At 38.6% G+C, this 17,353-nt stretch overlaps 1 protein-coding gene across 2 annotated transcripts in view; it reads left to right on the forward strand.

The window, feature by feature from the left end:
• LOC122560192 (disks large-associated protein 4-like) overlaps positions 1 to 17,353 on the forward strand; it is a 589,090-nt gene that overhangs the window by 563,079 nt on the left and 8,658 nt on the right. For both annotated transcript variants that reach the window (XM_043710586.1, XM_043710587.1), the window contains 4 exons: positions 3,116 to 3,486; positions 7,168 to 7,259; positions 9,603 to 10,018; positions 13,433 to 13,524. In XM_043710586.1, coding sequence (XP_043566521.1) covers positions 3,116 to 3,486; positions 7,168 to 7,259; positions 9,603 to 10,018; positions 13,433 to 13,524 — 971 coding nt within the window. The remainder of the gene's footprint in view (positions 1 to 3,115; positions 3,487 to 7,167; positions 7,260 to 9,602; positions 10,019 to 13,432; positions 13,525 to 17,353) is intronic.

Raw genomic sequence — 17,353 nt, forward strand, 5'->3', positions numbered from 1 at the left:
TTGCTACCTTCTCCCCAGCCCCCCCCCCCCCCCCCCCCCCCTTATCTCTCCACCCCGGAGGCTCCCTGCCTTCATTCCTGATGATTTTCCTGCTCCTCGGATGCTGCCTGACCTGCTGTGCTTTTCCAGCACCACTCTAATCTAGAGTTACATGTCGGCCAGACGAGATACAATTGGCACTTTCCTTCCCTAAAGGACATTTTAAGCTCAATTGACTTGTCAGACCATTTTGTCCTTAGACCTTTAGCTGTAGGAAGCAGAATTATTGATAGTAACCTGAAAAGGAGGCAACAGTTCAATGCTCATTACCCTGATTAACTCTTGACTCTGTATGGTATTCCTGGAGGAAACAGTTTTCTGAGGAATTGCTGAAAACCTCACCCAAGTCTGAAATGAGGAAACCAGATAGATTAACATATATCTCTGGAAATTGCAGTCAGATGCTCTTTCTGTTCATTTGGATTTAATGCTACGATAGAATTGTTCCTGAATGAAAATGTGTGAATTGAGCACTTCTGTGAGGCAAGCTGATGGCATAGAGGTATTATCATGAGACCTATTAAACCTGAGACCCAGGTGATGTTTGTATTCATGTTCAAGTCCTGTCATAAATTTGAATTCAATGTCCACATCTCTTTCCACCCCCCCCCTCAAAAAAAAGTCTGTGGTTGAGTCTGGTGATGGAACTGTTGCTGATTGTTGTAAAAACCCATCTGGTTCACTGATGCCTACATGTGACTCCAGACCATCGAAAATGTGGTTGATTCTTTTTGCCCACTTGGCAATTAGGGATGGGCAATAAATACCCATGTTTAAGGTAGCAGGATGGCCCAGCGGTTAGCACTACAGCCTCTCAGTGCCAGGCATCCAGGTTCCATTCCAGCCTCAGGCAACCATCTGTGTGGAGTTGGCACATTCTCCCCATGCTCCTGTTTCCTCCCAAAGTCCAACTTTGTGCAGATTAGGTGGATCAGCCATGCTAACTTGCCCACAGTGTCCAGGGATGTGTGGGCTAGGTGGAAAAGGATATGGTAGAGGGGTGGGTCTGGGTAGGATGCTGTTCAGAGGGTTGGTGTGAACTTTATGGGCAAAATAGCCTGCTTCCGCACTGTAGGGGTTCTGTGAGTCTACAAGGTCACTTATAATTATAGCTTTGTTTGTTATACATAAGTACAAATCAGGTATGCATCTAAATGCACCACTTAGAAAAAAGCTGTTGAAAATAGCTATAAATACACTATTATAAACTTGCCCACTTCGCTGAGATCTTTGAAGTGACCACCTACTTCATTTTGGTCATTTACAATGGTTATAAGCCAGTTTCACTGATATTGTCATGTTGGTAATTACCGAAGTAGTTATTTACACCTTTTATAATGCCTAGTCAAACATATGTGAAGCTAATTAAATTTGTCCACTTGGTCTTGTTCCCTTTTCTGTAATAAGTATTAACTATGGTAGTGACCTTATTTCAGTGACAAGTTTTTATTGGTAATTAATTAAATTTAATTGACCGATTTTGCGTGATTTGCAGCTACTGGTTTAGCACCCATATTTGGTTTGTAGTACTTGAGATTTCTCAGCTGACACTTTCAACAGGAATATTTCCATCCAGCAAATATTATGTTGATTTACATATAGATTGCCTTTTTTTTAAGGGCTGTTCAAATATAAAACACTCCTCACTCAGTGATGTGCAGCTAATAATTGATGAATTTGCATCATGGTCATATCCCTAGAATTGATGCATTCTGTAAAACAAGAGGCCTGTATGTGAATTCATATGGCTGATGCATTTTTAATGAACCAAGTGACTTTAAGTGAACCAAAAGACTTTAAATATGAAAGCTGCCAGACAGGTGGAGATTTTTATTGCTCTATGTTTCATTCTTGATGTATGTTGAGGGAGCTAATGTTTCATGCAAGTTGTGTCTGATATGTGTTTACTTTGATTTTTAAAAACACAACAACTTTATTTATTCTGGAAACTCAATTTTTAGGTTTGCATTTGCAGGAATAGGAGGTCGTCATTTGGCCATTTGCGTCTATTTTGTCAATCAGCTGTATTGTCCCAGATATGTGCCTGTGCTCTATTTCCAAATTCTCCCCATGTGTTTTTTTTAAAAAACTGTTTCTATCTTGAAAATTTAAATTGATCTACTGCCCACAGGTGGAGAGGATTCCAGATATTTCACATTGTGTGGTAGGGGGCTCCTTGATTTCATTCATAAATGGCCTTCTGATTTATTCTGATACAGTTTCTGTATCTGTTCTATCAAGATTTTTTTTAAACCTTCTAAACTCCGAGGAGTATAAGTCAAATTATGCAACCTCTCGCATAATTTAAGTCCTCATGGGTCTGAATTTATTTTGATGAATTAATGTTGTTACATGTACCTGTATTGTTATATATTCCCTGTTTTTGGTACCCAAAATTAAGCGCAGTAATCTTGATGGGGACCTGACTAAATCTGTTTTAAAGCAATCAACATTTTCTCACTTTAGAATTCATCTCGCATTATCTTTATTGAATCAAAGGTATCTTGCTTTAGTTTTTTTCAACCTGTCTGTTATTGATTCCTGATTTATGCATGTGGATGCCCAAATCCTTTTGCTCCTTCACTAATCTTAGTCTGACCATGTTAAGTAAATATTTGTCTTTGATCCAAAGCGGGCGACCTCATTCACCTCCACCTGCCACTCTTTTGCTTATTCATTTAACTTGCTTACATTACTTTGTAACTTCTTGTACTCATCTATACAATTTGGTGTATCTTCTATTATGTAATTTGCAAATTTGGATTTATAATTCTCATCTAATTCAGCGTATCATGAAAAACTGAGTCTCCATCTGTAAGGAAAGCCATTTGTCATATCCAAGGATAAGTGTTCTTCCCTTTCTGTCTCTGGCCTCCCATCCATTATCAAACCATTTGGTAAGGTTAATTCCAATTTGATACACTTTTAAGTGTGATTCAAACAATGATGCCATATAAAAATGTAGAAATGAAACATGAAAACAAGTTCAGTTTTTCAGAAAAGGGAGTTACATAGTATAAAGTTAGAAAAAAATTGTTAAATTTTCTTTTTTCCCCCCCTCTTTTCCACCCTCTAGTGTCATCGTGTATAACCACTTACAAGAAGACTCCTCCACCAGTTCCACCAAGAACCACATCTAAACCATTTATTTCAGTTACAGTCCAGAGCAGCACAGAATCAGCTCAAGACACATACCTCGACAATCAGGACCACAAGAGTGATTTAAACAGTCAGTCTGGTCTCAGTAATTCTTCAGATAGCTTGGATAGTGCCAGGGCTCTGAATACAACTAAAACGGGAAGTGTCATTGCTCCGGTTCGTGAACAGTTAGACAACCAAACCCAACACCGAAATGCCACTGTAGCAGCTGAGAAGGGACCACTAGTCATTGAGGAACCGAAGGTGGAAGTTATTCCAAAAAGAAAGCTCTCTTCCATCGGGATACAGGTAATTTCTGCCTCATTGTTTTCAGGTTTAAATTGCATTACTTCATAGTTCTGTTGGCTGGATTGAATGCAATGTTAAAAATTTGTTACATTATTAAAACCATGGGTAAACTCTTTCAATTTTGGGTTCTAATATTTGATGGGTAACAGCTAAATGTGGGAGAAATTATGTTTTTGGTGGTGACTCAAGACTTGTCAAGGACTGTCTTTTTGGAATGTGGCAAACAAATTTGGATTTAGTTAACTAGGTGTCATACTCTCCTTATAAAAAGTGTCATGGTGCTGCTACTTCAATAATGCAAAGCAGTTTTACAGATCCATCAATACAACTCGGCAGATGGCCGCGAATCCTAAAATCCTATGGTGTGTCACTGTTGGAGTTTATCCAAGGACACTTGAAGTTATATTTTTGTCTTGTCCTGCAGTGGGAATTCAGTTCTGTATTGCTCCTTTGGGTCTCAAATTGGAGCTATTACAATATCAACACTGACTTAGAGGTGCCGGTGTTAGTCTGGGGTGGACAAAGTTTAGAAATTGTACAACATCAGGTTATAGTCCAACAGGTGATGAAGAAGCAGCGCTTAGAAAGCTAGTACTTCCAAATAAACCTTTTGGACTATAACCCGATGTTGTGTGAATACCAACACTGCTAGTTTTTCAGTGATTTTAGCCAAAAGAAGAGTCCTAAGTCTATTCTAAGAACAGATTTGATTGTCTGATAGAATTGTCACATATTATTTCTGTAATTCAATGATTTATTAGCAAATTATTTCTGCATATCAATGTTTTCTGAAAATAGATAATCACTTTCCTTTGGATAGCTGATAGTACCATTCAGAAGTTAGCATTGGGTCTTGGACTGCATTTCCAAGGTTTCCTGCACACATTTAGTAATATGCTGGTTTTAGACTTTATATATGCTGTTGTTTTGTTGTTTGTAAAATATGACCTTTTTTATTGTTGGATCACCTAACGTACTAAAATGTATTTCTGCTGTATTTCAAAAAAGAAAACGTATGTCAAATTCTGCAATCTTTAGCACTCCTGCTTTATCGTGCATTATTCCTCCTTTATTTGTGTTCTGCAAAATCACCCAAAGGAGAAACATGGGTAGGCCATTTTCCAGCATTTTCCTTTGAGTGTGAGTAGAAGGGTGGTATGGATAAGCCTGTACACCAGTGAGCCTGACGGTAGTGGTGGGCAAGTTGTTGGAGGGAATCCTGAGGGACAGGATGTACATGTACTTGGAAAGGCAAGGACTGATTAGGGATAGTCAGCATGGCTTTGTGCGTGGGAAATCATGTCTCACAAACTTGATTGAGTTTTTTGAAGAAATAACAGAGGATTGATGAAGGCAGAGCAGTAGACGTGATCTATATGGACTTCAGTAAGGCGTTCACAAAGGTTCCCCATGGGAGACTGATTAGCAAGGTTAGATCTCAGGGAATACAGGGAGAGCTAGCCATTTGGATACAGAACTGGCTCAAAGGTAGAAGACAGAGGGTGGTAGTGATGGGTTGTTTTTCAGAAAGGAGGCCTGTGATCAGTAGAGTGCCACAAGGATTAGTGTTGGGTCCTCTACTTTTTGTCATTTACATAAATGATTTGGATGCGAGCATAAGAGGTACAGTTAGTAAGTTTGCAGATGACACCAAAATTGAAGGTGTAGTGGATAGCGAAGAGGGTTACCTCCGATTACAACAGGATCTGGACCAGATGGGCCAATGGGCTGAGAAGTGGCAGATGGAGTTTAATTCAGATAAATGCGAGGTGCTGCATTTTGGGAAAGCAAATCTTAGCAGGACTTATACACTTAATTAGATTAGATTCTCTACAGTGTGGAAACAGGCCCTTCAGCCCAACAAGTCCACACCGCCCCTCCGAAGAGAAACCCATCCAGACCCATTCCCCTACCCTATATTTACCCCTGACTAACACACCTAACACTGTGGGCAATTTAGCATGGCCAACTCACCTGACCTGCACACCTTTGGTTTGTGGGAGGAAACCGAGCACCCGGAGGATTCCCACACAGACACAGGGAGAATGTGCAAACTCCACACAGACAGGCGGGAATCGAACCCAGGACCCTGGTGCTACCCCCTAATGGTAAGGTCTTGAAGAGTGTTGCTGAACAAAGAGACCTTGGAGTGCAGGTTCATAGCTCCTTGAAAGTGGAGTCGCAGGTAGATAGGATAGTGAAGAAGGTGTTTGGTATGCTTTCCTTTATTGGTCAGAGTATTGACTACAGGAGTTGGGAGGTCATGTTGCGGTTGTACAGGACATTGGTTAAGCCACTGTTGGAATATTGCGTGCAATTCTGGTCTCCTTCTCATCGGAAAGATGTTGTGAAACTTGAAAGGGTTCAGAAAAGATGTACAAGGATTTTGCCATGGTTGGAGGATTTGAGCTATAGGGAGAGGCTGAACAGGCTGGGGCTGTTTTCCGTGGAGCATCGGAGGCTGAGGGGTGACTTTGTAGAGGTTTACAAAATCCTGAGGAGCATGAGTCGGGTAAATAGACAAAGTCTTTTCCCTGGTGTCGAGGAGTCCAGAAATAGAGGGCGTAGGTTTAGGGTGAGGTGTGAAAGATCTAAAAGGGGCAACGTTTTCACGTAGTACGTGTATGGAATGAGCTGCTAGAGGAAGTGGTGGAGGCTGGTACAATTGCAACATTTAAGAGGCATTTGGATGGGTATATGAATAGGAAGGATTTGGAGGGATATGGTCCGGGTGCTGGTAAGTGGGACTAGATTGGGTTGGGATACCTGGTCGGCATGGACAAGTTGGACCGAAGGATCTGTTTCCATGCTGTACACCTCTATGACTCTAGTCTAAAACTTCTCAATACTCTGTCCCCCCGCCCCAAATCTTTATCTCACATATATGTGCTTTTTATTTAATGATTATGTACCACACATTTTATTCTCTCAGCAGCAATTGTCATGTTTATTGTTGTGAAAAGTCTATAACTTAGATTTCCCTCTCCCTCTCATAACTGTTCATTTTTGACTGCCCAAACACATTTTCCCCCTCATTCCAGCTGTCCAATTCTGTGCTTCCAGTATACATGTATGAGATTATGTTTTCTGTTGTTCACAATCTTTTTAAGGTGCAAGTTGACTTATGTTCAATTATTGTCTTGTTCCTCCTGATAACATTTGTCTTCAGTCAGTAATGCGTTTGAAATTTTACATCCTCCCAATCAAACAGGGTGTAATCTACTAAAACAATTACAGCAGGACATTTTTGTCTGAAGTTCAAATAATGCATAATGGCCTTCTCAGCTATTGGTGTATTAGTTCGTGTTTGAAATTCAGAAGTGTTTATTGTCAATTAGATTGATGCTGACAACTAGTTAACTGCATCAAATCGAGAATGTGGTGCTGGACAAGCACAGCAGGTCAGGTAGCATCTGAGAAGAATCGACATTTTGGGCAAAAGCCTTTCGTCTGTAAAGGTTAACTGCATGGAGATGAGTCTCCGAGAGCTTTTTTCTGAAGAGGACCATTATATTCATTTTCCAATATAAGATTTTTCAGTGACTTATAAGACCAACTTAGTGTGGTCTCTTTAAAACCAAGTTGAGTATTTTGATGTTTCAAACACAATTACAGGGAAAGAAAAGGAATAGACATTTGTCAAATTCTATCATTGATTTGTGGCGGTTTCTTTCTTTTCAGGTTGACTGTTCCCAGAATTTGATTAAGGAACAAGATTCTCAAATCATCAACAAATTCCAGTCTATTGGAATACAAGTGGAAGACGAGTGGCAGTGAGTGAAATTAGTTCAACTAAATGAATTGATTGTATCTCTTTTCAAAAATGCCACCATTTCAGCACACCCAACCTCTCCGCTATTAGCCTACTCATAGGCCTCTCTACTTGCATTGTACCTCCCTGGAAATAATCAATGTTGTCATTCTTTTGAGTGAGCTTTTTTCCTGATCTTTGCCTTTGATTTCTGGTATAGTGAAAGCAATGTTTTTTTTTTGTGTAGTACCCTTAATGTAATAAAGCTTGCCAAGGAATTTCCCAGAAGCATTGTAAGCAAAAGTGGATCATTGAGCAATGTAAAAAGATATAGGGTCAAATGAACCAAAGGTTGGTCAAAGAGACAGGCTTTAAGATAGGTTTCCTTCTTGAAGACAAAGTGGAAAGGTGAAGAGAGGATAGTTAGGCAACTGAAAGTGCAGCTTTCAGTGGTGGAGCAATTAAAATCAGAAATGCAAAATAAGTTGGAATTCGAGGAATGTGAGTATCTGAGGGGCGTGAACCTGAATAGGATTGTAGAGATAGAGGGGAGTGGGAGTACCGAGGGATTTGAAAGTGAGCATGCAGTTTTAAAATCAGGCCACTGCTTGACAGCGAATCAGTGTGGACATTGAGCTCAGGGATGGAGTAAAGGAACTTCTTGTGAGTTGAGTCAAGGACAGCAGAGTTATAGTGACCATATTATAGTGGGTAAGATTTGGGAGTCCAGCCAGGAGTTTGCTGGAATAATTCGCGTCTAGAGGTAACAAAGATGTAGATAAGGGTTTTAGCAGCAAATTACTTGAGTCAAATGTTTTTTGTGATGAGACAAATGAGATCAGACCCTTATCTCAGGGCTACATATGATGCCAAGCAGTTAGACTTGATCTTGGACTGTTGCCAGGTAAACTTGCTTTGAAGGAGTTTCCATTATAATATAGTTTTATTAAGATTAATAGAAAAAGGTTGTAGTAAGCATTTACCACCGTGTTCCTTAAAAGTATTCCTGAAAATATCACAGATATTTTCAAAAGGTTCAATCATATTTTTGCTATGTAAGCAGTGGATTGCTGCAACTGTGCCATGCTGTGAAGTCTAAATAAGCTTCCTAGACATTACTCAAATCTGAAAGTTGCTTGATGATTGCCTGAGCCCCTTCCCTCAGCACAAATAATTTTGAGCAGAGTACAAATGTCACTGCATTTTGTTTTACAAACTTATGTTGATTAGAAGCATTCAACTAAATTTGTACACTATAACCCCTAAAAATATCAACATACCCAGAATTCTGAAGTTCATGTGATCAACAGATCAGAAAGCACTTAAGTCAGGCAACTCCACATACATTAAGTCAACCTATTTGGATGTGTTATGACACACCTCTGGAGCAGATGGGACTTGAACCTGGGTCTTCTGGCTCAAAGGTAGGGTCACTAACACTGTGGAGAGCCCTTTGCAGTCACTTCTGCATTGAGTTATTTCATCTTCACTGGGATATTGTTGAAATTAAAATTAATCAAGCAGAGGAGAGGGAAGTTTATTAATTGGTTCGTGCTGTCACTGATTTTGGTTAAGTGTGTCTTGATGGAAATGTGCACATCTTGGTATTATAGAATGTTTAACTCTAACATATAGGTTATCACCTCATTTTGCAAAAGTGTGTAGAAAGAATATGTCACAAATACTTTTTCTTAAGTAATCTTTGGATTAAAACTTAGAGAATTTCCCTGTAAAGCATAAGTGTCTGTATCTTCAAAAATGACTCAAAAATCACTAACTAAACAAAACTATTGAATGGGCACAATTTTGGAGTTTAACAAAACAAACCCATTAATGGAAATTTAATTGGGAGACCACTTTTTGGGGCAATGTACAAAGAATTTCTCTTGAAGTTTAGTGTTGCGTATGTTTCTGAATCTTCCATCTCTCCTGTCGATGCTGTCTCCTGCTCAAGTGACTAAGTCATGAGTTCAAAATGGGTGTACTGTGTAATCCATTGCATGACCAAGTCAGTGCTGAGAGAGGATAGAGTTTAAACGTGGCAATACCTGTTTATTTCTGAAAACTGACCTTCTTCCTAAGATTGTGGGAAGTTTTACCAAGCATAGATGCATTTTCCAATGTTATCTTCATTTTAAAGAAAAACAAATATAAACTTTTGATCTCTGACAAGATGTGTACATAATTTATACTGGAGTGATAAACAACTTAAGCTGTTTCACTGTGTTTCTGGGTTAGAGTTCAATGGACGTTCAATCCCTTTTTAATGTATTTGCTTGAGATCAGATTGTTTTTCATTTTGCAGTTGGCTCACCTAAGAGGAGGACCTAATTAATTTGAAAAATTGTGTCATTATTTAAAACAGCATAAGCCGCTCCAGCAGCATGACTTCAAAACAAGAAACTGACTCTGAAGCACAGGAATGCAATTCAGCTGCTGGATCCCAAGACAAAAGCAACCTGCTTTCGGATTCAGCTCAGCATCACAATGCCTCAAATCCTGAACCTGCGGTACGGCAGCATGCAAAAAGCTCCCAGACAAAAAATAAAGCATTAGCTTATGGAGATAACTTAGATCCAGCTCTAGATCCATCCTCATTACCACCACCGGAGCCATGGTTAGAATCGACTAACAATCTCCCTGTTGAACCAGTGCACACTACTTCATGTCGTCGGGATGGCTACTGGTTCTTGAAACTGTTGCAAGCAGAGAAAGAAAGAATGGAAGGATGGTGTCATCAAATGGAGAAAGAAACCAAAGAAAATAACTTATCTGAAGAAGGTACATTGTCTGGAAAATAGTACTTGCGCTCACAAGTCCCAGTATTGTTGTTGTTCACTAAATTAAGTTATATTGTCTTGATGTCAAACTCCACTTTATAGCCAAAGTTTTTTTTTCAACCTAATTTTGTAGTTCATTTCTGATTTTCTTTTATTAACGATCACTAAATTTAAATATCAAATATTAAATAGCAGTAAGGTGAAAAGGGATGGTTTTGAAATGAGACTGGATATGTCTGAGTGGTACAGTTCCTACCAAGGTAAGTACCATATTTCATAAATGCAAAATAAGATCCTTATTCTTGAGTACATAAGACCAAAGTGCTTCCATTATCTTAAACTATCCTGCAGTATTTCAGCTCTAACGAGATTTTGTAGGGTTGGAACATAACACTGGAAAAGGCTAGGTCATGTCCTGCATTAAACTTTGATAACTCCAATAAGTTGCGACCCTTTTGTCCCCTCAAACCATTTCTCAGTTGACCTATCATGTCCACTGTGGAGTTGTGTAAGGAAGGAAATGTCATCTTTCATGTACAAGACTTGGTTATTAGTTTTTGCTTTTATTGCAATTGGTTTTAAGTGAAGAAAACATAAACCAGAATTTACACTGCTGATCAATAACCCTTGCTATCCCCTTTGCCCCAGCAAAATGTAAGTCGTGATCATTGTGCTGGGTGAATTCAGCTGAGACTTTCTCTGACTGACAATAGACTCATTGCACTATTAATAGAAATGGAAATGACCTAAAAGTATAAGCACCCATTGGCTATTCAGCCTCTCAAGTCTGCACTTCCATTTAATTCCATCATGGCTAAGTTAATTTCATTGTTCGCACCCATTCCATATATCTCATGATTCCATAAGAGATCAAAAAATTCTCAATCTCTGTGGGAACATGTCATTAATGACAGACCATCCAAATGAAATATATATTTGCTTTGATATGAAGACCAAAACTGCACGAGGTGTAGAATCACCACAGCATAGGCAATAAAAGCAAAATTTACATTTTTGCACCCTAATTCCTTTGCAGCAAAAACCAACCAATCATTTACCTTCCAAATTGCTTTCATGCTAACTTTGCATTCCCCAAAGATACCCAAGTCCCTATGAATATCAACGTTTACAAGTGCACGCCTTTTAGAAGTAGTTCTGCTTCTCTGTTATTAATACCAAGTGTATAGCCTCACACATACTCCATCTACCACTTCATTACCTACTCTCATAGCCCATTTATAGTTTTTGTGCTCTCTCCACAATATATATTCCCATACAACTTTCATCCATAAACTTACATATATTACTCCTAGTTGATTTGTTTAAGTCCATGACATAGATTTTAATAATTAAATCCCAGCATTAATCCTTGCAACACTCCACTAGTTTCACGCTTACAGCTTGAAAATGCCCTATACATCCCTACTGTCAGTTTCCTGGCCATTTAATCAAAACTTCATCTGCGCTAATGTATAATGTCCAGTTCTGGGAACTATGATCTTTCCTCTGAGCATTTTGTATGGCATCTTTTCAAATATCTTTTGGAAATTCATGTTTATACATCTAACGGTTTCCCTTTCTCCACACTATAAACTACATCCTCAAAAAATCACACACAAATTTGTCATCTAAGTGAAACTTCTGAGATTAGATTTCAGCATTTTCCTAATGGTTGATGGAAGTCTAACTGTCCTGTAGCTCTCTCTTTTCTGTCTGCTTTCTAAATTGATTTGCAGAGTGAAGTTTGCTTATTTTAATCCACTGGGACTATTCTAAAATCTTTGGGAGTTTTTAAAAATAATGAACAATGTCCACTTTATCTGCTGTTTTAAAAAAAGACCATGTATGTAGCCCATCAGATCCTGGGAAATTGTTGACTTTTTGTCATTGTCAGTTTAATGAAAATTTTTTTCGCTACTAATATTAATTGCCTTCAGTTTCTCGCTGTCATAAGTTTACATGGTTGCACTTTGGTGAGCTGCTACAAGAGTTAACCTATATTAATGTCACAGGAGAAGTGTATTGTTTTGGGAAAGGAGAGAAGTTTGGAGGGTTAAAGATCAGCCTTGTGTTGTCATCTTGACTCTTGGGCATTTAATGAACTGGATGTTTAATTGTCTGAGTAACTACTTCCAGTAGATAAATGGGTTGCTGTGCCATTGCAATAAGGCCAGCTGGGGAAAAAGAAAACTGCAACAATGTTTGCTTGTTCAGCAGTCTATGCTATTAACAAATATTAAGATTTCATGCACCTCATTGACTTGAACTTGACTCCTTTTGATCTTTACCTGTAGTATATAGCTAGTTACAGGAATGACAAAGGTATTGAAATTTTTCAGTCAGAGTTGTTTTCTTCAGTTATTAAATTATTACAAGCAATCTTTTAAATGTTGGAACTATATATTTCTTTGTTTTTTTTCCAGATGCTATTAAAATAAAAACTTGCATAGGTTCGTCTTGCATAGTGACAATAAAATATGGTGGTTAGGCTTTCTAGTTCATATTTAGTATTATATAATGATACTAACATTATATATTGAATATACCAATTAGCTTACTTTCCCTGTTGCGTTCAGCACAAAGGTATAAGTTTCCCTTTGCTGTAAATTTTAATTTATGGTTGGCCACAGAACCAGAATTTGGGATTGAAAACAGATCAGCAATACAGGTATATTTATGCAACTGTATTTTGCTAGATTTTAGCTTAATTCCCTTGAAAAATCCTGGACATTCTTTGTAGCTGATTCGAATGTTTTTAGTTTCAACTATTTAAAAATATATATATATAAAATCATAACTGTACAAATGGCAAGAAAATCATTTACAGCTGGTAAAAGTTTGATTCTAGTACTGTCTTACAGTGTTGATATATTATTGTTTGTTTACACCACTTATAACACTATACTACTAAGCACTCTCAGGTTCAGATGACTTACAACTGTGTTCACTTTCTCTAGAAGGAACCTGGATCAGTATCACCTCTACTACCCTTGAGTAGGTGATGTCTTCAGGTCTAAGCATAGGGCTGAAGGAATGAAGAGTATTTCTGGAACTACTTCATAGCTGTTCTCATCCTCTAACACATTGCAGGAAGTGACAGGAAGATGTTTAGTATTTTAATGTACATTTGAAAAGAACATAACAGGAAGCTATGTAGAATGGAAGGTAGGTAGAACAGCAGAATTTGGTGTCTAGCCTTCAGATATTGAAGGGAAAAAGTAGAAAACTTCAAGTGAGGGAGTTAGATTCTGCTACAGCAATGTAATGCAAAATGATTTTAAATCTTTTTGTTTTGCCCTGTGTTTTCTTGCCTGATCTTCAGATTTTTAATTTTAACACTTTATTCATTTTTTCAATATAGTACAGAATGTAGCTTGTTCTACACATGGAAAATGTTCATTTGTTTTTTCTTTAGTCCTAGGAAAAATCCGAAGTGCAGTAGGAAGTGCACAACTTCTGATGTCCCAGAAATTACAGCAGTTCCATGGTCTCTGCGAGCAAAATCTGGTATATATATATATATTTTACACATCTTCTGCATCTGAGTAATTTGATTGTAATTATGAGCATGTATTCTAATTGGATGCAATAAGATAAAATACTTAATTGACTTAACATTGTGAATTCTGAATTGTGCCACATCATTTACAATAAGCAAGGGCAATTCTTCAGTGATTTTGCAATAATGTTTGTCGGTTCTCCCAATGACTCAGTATGTAAATTGAAATGCACATGCACATTACAAACACAGGCACACACTACCCATACCCTCGCATGGGACTAAGCTATGCTGAGCAGGAAAATCTTTGTTTTGTTGCACAAACAAATCCTAGCACATGGTTGGGAAGGGAATTTTGTCCCTAACTATGTGTTGGGCAGGAAAGAGCGAAGAGTAATCAAACATTCCCTTTGTGACTTTTCATTCAGTGAAACCTGCTGCACAACAAGCATGTGCCCTCAGCTTTATCTGTAGGGGCATGGAAGGAAGTTGTGTTAAACCTGTATAAAACACAGGCTTGGCCTCTAAATGGAGTATTATGCCTAGTTCTTAGCATCACGCATTCGGAAAAATGAGAAGGCATTAGAGTGTAGGAAATATTCACGGAGTGGTTCCAGGGATGGACATCAGCTATGTCAATACATTGAAGAAGTTGGGATGTTCTGGGAGGATAAAAGCTGCAGAGATTTGACTTCAATCCTGAGGCCCTAGACATGTGAACAAGGAGAAACTGTTCTCATTGATGCAAAGATTGAAGACGAGACAGTCTTAAAGTAATTGGCAAAACAAAATCGGCAATTTGGTGACCTGATATGAAGGTTTTTCATGCAGCCATTGATTAAGGTCTGGAATGTACTGTGATTGGAGGCAACGTCAATCAAGGCATTCAAGAGGTGAATTGGATGATTGTCTGAAGTGCAGTTACAGTGACCATATCAGAGCACCAGCTTCATCCATTTAAACAAATACGTTGTATTCACAAGGACTATCTATTTTTAGATCTGTGCATTTCTTCAGCCAGTTACAATTTTGATTTTTTTTTTATCTAGTTCTCATATAATTTATCAACTATTCCCTCTGTAATTTATGCACTGCCAATTCAGTAGATGAAGATATGTAATCAAGAAATTTCAGTAAATTTGATTCTCAAATTCTGATGTGGATAACTGATTGTAGTATTTAGTTTATTGAATTTTGCCAAACTTCTCTCTCTTCATTGATGTTTGGGGAGGGAGGTCGATAGAATATTAGGCAGGGTATACAATAAGTGGCTGTCAGTGAATCCCGTAGACTTTGATTTTTGAAAAAAAAGGCAAGTTCAATATCGACTCTGAATCTGACCTTGGGAATGTTGATTTTGCGACAGTAATTTTAATTGATATAAAATTACAAATGTAGAAAATTTAGACAATTTCAACTTTGTACTTACTGTTAACTATCTGTTTGTTGTGTCACGAAGGGCAGCTCTTATATAGTATCAAGAATCCATTTTTTTCCTTTTTCTGTTCTGCACATAGGTTTATTGGGTTTAACATTACTTAATACTCAGTAATAGAACGAGTGCCAAAAAGAGATGATCCATTTAGCAAATTTAAGAAGCAATAAAGGACCTTAAGGTGGGCGGCACGGTGGATCAGTGGTTAGCACTGCTGCCTCACAGTGCCAGAGACCTGGGTTCAATTCCCGCCTCAGGCAACTGTCTGTGTGGAGTTTGCACATTCTCCCCATGTCTGCGTGAGTTTCCTCCGGTTTCTTCCCACAGTCCAAAAATGTGCAGGTTAGGTGAATTGGCCATGCGAAATTGCCTGTAGTGTTAGGTGAAGGGGTAAATGTAGGAGAAATGGGTCTGGGTGGGTTGCTCTTCGGAGGGTTGGTGTGGACTTGTTGGGCTGAAGGGCCTGTTTCCACACTGTAAGTAATCTTACGGCACTACTTGGTGTATTTACAGGCTAACAAATAGTGGGGAAACTGGTATAGAAGCAGTTACTGAGGGTTTATGAACTCGAGTGACAATATTAACAACTGCGGATTCAATGGGCTGAATGGTGACCTGCACTGCAGTATTCTGCGATCTGTTGCATGCTGTGTGAATGAGAAGCATGCTCACTTCATAATTCAAAAACTCATTGGAATATAACTTTCCCATAAGACCTCAGCAAAATTATTGCTCAGGCTGTTGCATTATACTTTGCTGCAATAATTTTTCTCTGTGCATTCACATTCTTTCCCTGTGTAAATGCCTCTTCAGCAGTAGCAGCCTTTTCTGAGTTTGAAGTAGATAAGGTGTCCCCCTACAGGACATTTTTTTGTGGTACATCAGAGTTTCACTGAACAGCTGGTCCAGCTGAGCTGGCTCCTGCCTTAATACCGAATGGATAAATCCCACATCTTCCAAAATAACCATATTTTAGCATGTTATTCATCCTACGTAGAAAATTCAGACATCATAGATGCATTGATTCCACATTGTTGCATTTTGAAGTTCTTTATTAAGTTTTGAAAACCTCTTTGAGGCTTTGTTAAATCTGAGTTTTGTTCTGTGAAGTTCTGTTGAGCATTGCACATTCAAACTACAGTTGTTTTTGGTCACAGTTACATCTGATTTATTTTGAAATGTTTTCGTATATCTGCTACTGCCTTTACTATTCTTTTATGAAGTAAGTTCCAGTTCCCTCCAAACACTATAAGAACAAATTCCTTAAATCCTTTCTAAACCTCTTGGTCTTCAAGTTAAATCTATGCCTTCTACAAAGAGGAAAAGTTCATTCTTATCTATTCTTTCTATGCACCTCATACTTTTGTAGACCTTAATCCCCCTTCAGCCTTCTGTGCTCCACTAAAAATAGCCCCTCCATGTTTAATCGATCTTCAAAATTGAAACACTCCAGTTTGGGTCTAGTAAATCTCCTCTGCACCCCTTCCAGTGCAACCACATCCTTCCTATACCATGGTGACTAGAACTGCGCACTCTAGCTGTGGCCTAATCAACAGCTTAATCTCAGTCATAATCTCTCTGCTTTTATATTCAATGCCTTGACTAATAAAAGCAAGTATCCCATATGTTGTTTTAAACATCCTATCCACCTGGCCCAATGTCTTCAACAATCTTTGGACATGCATACCAAGATCCTGTTGTTCCTAAGCATTCCAGAAGATATTATCATTCATCATTCATCATGTAGCTTGGTTGTTCTACCTAAATGCATCACGTTTCACTTAGCAAAATTAAACTCCATCTGCCCATTTGACCAGCCTGTGTCTGTTGTCCCAGACAAATAGTAAGGCATTTCTCCTTGCTATTTACTTCACAACCATTTTTTGTTATCTTAAACACTATTAATCAAACCTCCTCCGCTTGTGTCTAGATCATTGTGCACTACAAATGGTCTGAGATCCAGCACCAAGCCCCAAGGAACGCCACTGAGTATCCAGTCACAAAAACAACCATTGACCAGTGCCTCCTGTCTCAAAGCCCATTTTGAATCCAGTTTGCCAAGTTGCCCTGGATCCCCTGGTCTCTTAACTCCTTGACCAGTCTCCCATGCAACATCTTGATAAAACTTTTACTGATGTTCATGTAGGCTACATCCACTACACTACCCTTACCTACACACCTTGTCACTTCCTCCATGATGTTAGACTCATTTCTCTATAGGGGCCCAGTTTATCCCAACTTCCCTCCTTGAATAGTAGTTCCACATGACTTAGTCCTGTGCACATCTCCTGGGGCCATAATGGATGTAAAAATGAACTTCAGGGCCAGTTTCCTCCCTTGCCTTCTACATCAACCTGGGATGTTCCTCATTAGGGCCTGAAGAACTATCCTGTCTTGAGCCC

Source organism: Chiloscyllium plagiosum, chromosome 20 (assembly GCF_004010195.1).
Source record: "Chiloscyllium plagiosum isolate BGI_BamShark_2017 chromosome 20, ASM401019v2, whole genome shotgun sequence".
Taxonomy (NCBI): Eukaryota; Metazoa; Chordata; class Chondrichthyes; order Orectolobiformes; family Hemiscylliidae; genus Chiloscyllium; species Chiloscyllium plagiosum.